Source organism: Solanum pennellii, chromosome 3, assembly GCF_001406875.1.
Source record: "Solanum pennellii chromosome 3, SPENNV200".
In the NCBI taxonomy this organism is placed as follows: domain Eukaryota; kingdom Viridiplantae; phylum Streptophyta; class Magnoliopsida; order Solanales; family Solanaceae; genus Solanum; species Solanum pennellii.
The window spans coordinates 57357716-57362071 of record NC_028639.1 but is presented as its reverse complement, the minus strand read 5'-3'; the positions used below and the strand labels follow the sequence as shown (position 1 = coordinate 57362071).

The window sequence follows — 4356 nt, the reverse complement described above, 5'->3', positions numbered from 1 at the left end:
AAAAACCCCCCCCCCCCCCCCCAATAATATCCTACTTTCTTGCCATCCTGGATTATTATTGTCGTAAGGTAGGAAGTTAAAGGACTAAGATCAGCAAGAATTCTTAATATCCATTGCTCTTTCTTTTCTTTTACTCCTAATCATTATAATCTCCCCCAACCAAACAAAAAAGAAGTAAAACAATAATAAATACCCATCACTTTCTCTTCATGATCAAACCATGTTGTTATTGGAACGGTTTGAAGATGAAAAAAAGGAGAAAGTATGCAACCATAGAAGCAGCATTATGCAGCAACGAGACTACAAACTAAGTCCAGCTGCAATAAGAGAAGTATCTCCAAAGTCAAATCAAAGTAACTCTTCTCTATTCTTGTAAAGATGGAACAGAGGCCTTCATCATCCAGTTTCCAATACAATCTAAAGAGGGAGTTTGATGGGAGTTAATTTTTCTAATGGAACTAAGCAATTGGAACCAGATCAGTCCAGAAGGTTCACATATAACAGATTTACACATATGAACAACCATTTTACTGTTTACAACTAGGACCCCTGATCTGCTTCGAGTGAGTAATATATCTAGCTAATGAAAACTAATACCATATTGCTTGTACAGCTCCAAATAAAAGGGAAACATAATAATACAAAGTACCGTGCGTCTAGACCATTTCAAAGAAGAAAAAGGATCCTCTAAAAATAAACTCCGCTAGATAAAACGAGAGCTACATGTATATGTAGTAAAAATATAAAATATGGATGTAAATAGCCAGAATGATGTTTGCATTTCTATCTGAGCTACTTATATTGCATTTTCACATACTAATATGTACAACATTGCAACTTACTCCAAGAAGCTTTTGACATATTCACATAAAGAAGTAAAAAAGAGAAAATTACTGTAGATCATAACCTGAACAAGATAATAGAAGATACGAAGTCCCTCAGGATCATTACTGGTCTGCACATCCATTAATGAACCAATCTTAGATGTAGTGAATGATATGTGTTCATTTCCCATCACAATCTCAAGCTCCTGTCTACCAACTCTATCTGGTTCCGGCCAGTTGTTATCATCTTCCTTCATGATCTACAACAAACACACGCAAATTAATTCTTCCACTTCGTAATCAGAATGATAGTCAAGTTATTATTTCTACTAAGAAAGTAAAGAGGTGGAAGAGATACAAAGTCGGAGTTGCATAAAACACACATTACATCACACTGAACAAAACAAACCCCAACCCTCCGCTGCACCTCTAGTTCTTTATGTTATCAAAATTATAATTTTGCTTCGTTGCAATGAACGTTAACCCCAAAATTGCTCCAAATAACATGGTTATCTTTCTTCTGATATGACAGTTTTGCCTCTTCACTAACATTATTAGATCCAAATGGCTCTAAAAATTGGTATTCCTCTCTTTACATTGGTCTTCCCATAGGAGCGACGTTTTACCCTGTGCGCACACAAAAGGGTAGCGGCTGTGGGTTTCCCCTGTCGTCAAAAAAAAAAGACTCTGATTTTGGCAGAATCAGGACATAAGTAACAAGCGAAAGCTAGTCATTTGAAAAAAGAAAAACCCCAACCCTCCACCGCAGCTGCATCTCTCCTTCTGAAGGAAGTCTTCCTAGGAAAACGATTCAAATGAATGAAACAAGAAATCTTCTTTTCACCAAATTGATACCTAGAAATTTACACCTAATTGAATCTAGAAAAGTAGACCTAGTTCCCATGCAATCAAAATGAAAATTTTGCTTATCAGCAATGAATATTGCACCAAAATTGCCCAAAATATGGTGATTATCTTTCTGCTGGGATGAGAATTTTGGCTCTTTACTACCAATTCTTAGGTAAGAATGGCTCTAAAAATTGGAATTCCAGTATTCTCATTGACCTTCCCACAATCATTGACCTACAAATAATTTGGATTTTTCCTAAATCAGAACATAAGTAACAACCGAAAGCTAATGGACAGCACCCCATAGACAATCAATCAATCAATCAATTATGCCTCATTCTCACATTAACTGAGGCTATCTAGCTATATGAATCCTCCACATCATAGTTAAAACTACTCATCCTGCAAACGTGCTCTGGACTGACGATGCATTGCACTAATCAAAGTAAAACCCATAAATAACATGTAGCGAAAATCACCTGCAAACCCTTAACACCAAATTGAAAGGAGAAAGCGAGTTTGACCCAAACCCTAATTGTAAGCCAAAACAACAAAATGCAGTCGAAAAAAAGGGAGAAGGTAAAAAACCTCGCTATCAGCAACAATGCGGCGGCATTCTTTGAGAACAGAAGGGGTAAGGAAGACTTCCTTGCGAATCATTGTATCATTCTTGTAGTTAGAATTGTTAGCATAACGGAGCTTGCCATCAGGCCTAAACTCAAACTCTAAGAACTCGTGACCGAATTTTCCTTTGTGACCCACGTAATATCTCAGGTAAAACTCATCATTCTCCGCCATTTCCCCCATAGTTTCCCTCTTCTGTCAACGGCGACTCCCTTTTAGGTCTAAAACACCGCCCTTGGAGTTTTGATACCAAACTGTGAATTAACAAAGCCCATAAGGGCCTTTTTTTCAAAATTATAGAATTTTGGAGGAGTAAAGTGTTTAGACACAAGAAGTTATGGGGTCATTATGAATATTAAAATATATAATTTGTAAGTAGACTGAGAGCCTGTTTGGCTCAGCTTAAAAGCTGGTCAAACTGACTTAAAAGCTGATTTTTGACTTATTTAGCTGTTTGGCAATACTCAAAATAACTTATTTTAAGTTAAAAAAAACTTATTTTAAGCCAAAAGTTAAAAGTTGGGGTAGGGGTGTTTTTTTTTTTTTAGCTTATAAGCTGTTTTAAGTTGACCACATTTTTAACTTTTTGCCCTTAATATTTTTATACAATCTCTAAATTACCCACATAACCCTAACATCTCTTTCTTCCATAACCCTAAATATTTTTGCCCTCAATATTTTTAGACAATAATTATTATCTATGGATGAAACTAAAATAAATCTTAAATCGTTCTTTGATCTATTCAAATTATATATCTTTAAAATCTATGATAAGTTTATATTCCTCTTATAAATAATTTGTGATGAGAAAGATTTATGTGAATGATAGCAAAATATAATTATTTATGGTTGTAAAATATAAATTAATTAACTTTTATTATGTTAACAACTTTTGAGGGTATTTCAGACGTTTTGATTTAAAAAGCTGTTTATCAGCACTTATTTGCCAAACACATCAACAACTTTTTTTTTAACTTCAGCACTTTTATCCAAACGCATAACTGCTTATTTTAAAAATAAGTTTCAGCACTTTCAAAAGTACTTTTTTAAAGCTGCTTTTATTAAGTCCATCCAAACGGGCCCTAAAATATTCATTTGCTTGAACTTAAAATTACTTATGGAGAAAACACATTAAGCTACCATCAAAGTTGTCTCGTATTTGTATAAAGACATCTTAACTTTCAAAGTGTCCTATCGCCCTACAAAACTATTTAAAATCTTTGTAAATGGGTCATTTTGACCTGTTCCCTCATCTATGTAGTGGCGCGTGTTGCTCACTCCAATGATATAATTCAACCCGACCCGACTCGACCCTATCCTTTGAAAAAAATTCTTCTTCTCCTTTCCTTTTCTTCTCTGTTTGGCATGTACCTTCAAGAAATTTCCAATAATTTTTCTTCATTTGAGTTTTTTTATTCAGTTTTGGAGTCAGATGATAACAAGATCTTGAATGTGGGATTGCTTTTAGTTGCAACCCTTTTGGTAGCAAAGCTCATATCTGCACTAGTTATGCCCAGATCTAAATAGTGTTTGCCTCAGTAATTAAGGCATGGCCTATTGTTGGTGGGTTTAGACAAGAGTATCCAAAGCTTGGTATTGTTACTCTGAATTTATTGAACAAGAACATCACATTCTTCATTGGTCCAAAAGTTTCTGCAAATTTTTTCAAAGCTCCAAAACAGTATATCTTTCTTCTTTCTCATCTTTGTTTGAGCATTATAAGATTTCTAGTGATCTCATCGTTTGCAGATTTCTTTTTCATCCAATTACCAAAATACATATATATATTCAAAAGATTTTTTTTCCAGTTTTGATTACATAATTTTACGAATTTAAAGCTTTTTTTTAATTGAGTTTTGATAATTTGCTAATCGAACAATGGATTTCATGAAGGTATTCAATCAAACGGTTCGCGAAATGTAATCCCTTTTACCCTTTTACCCGCAATTATGTCTTTCTTTAGTCGACCAGTCTCAAAAAATTAGCCTACCAACCATTATTTTGATTTAAATTTGGGGAAGATGACATAAATTGATTAAACAATTAATAATAAAGAAAA

At 34.2% G+C, this 4356-nt stretch overlaps 1 protein-coding gene across 1 annotated transcript in view; it reads right to left on the bottom strand.

The window, feature by feature from the left end:
* The window catches only part of LOC107012135 (protein mago nashi homolog), a 4742-nt gene extending 2180 nt beyond the window's left edge, over positions 1-2562 (bottom strand). Inside the window, exons 1-2 of the mRNA XM_015211878.2 lie at positions 2262-2562; positions 908-1084 (exon numbers count right to left, since the gene is read on the bottom strand). Of these exons, the coding sequence (XP_015067364.1) occupies positions 908-1084; positions 2262-2480 (396 nt within the window). The 5' untranslated portion in view covers positions 2481-2562. The remainder of the gene's footprint in view (positions 1-907; positions 1085-2261) is intronic.
* Between the last annotated feature and the right edge of the window lie 1794 nt (positions 2563-4356).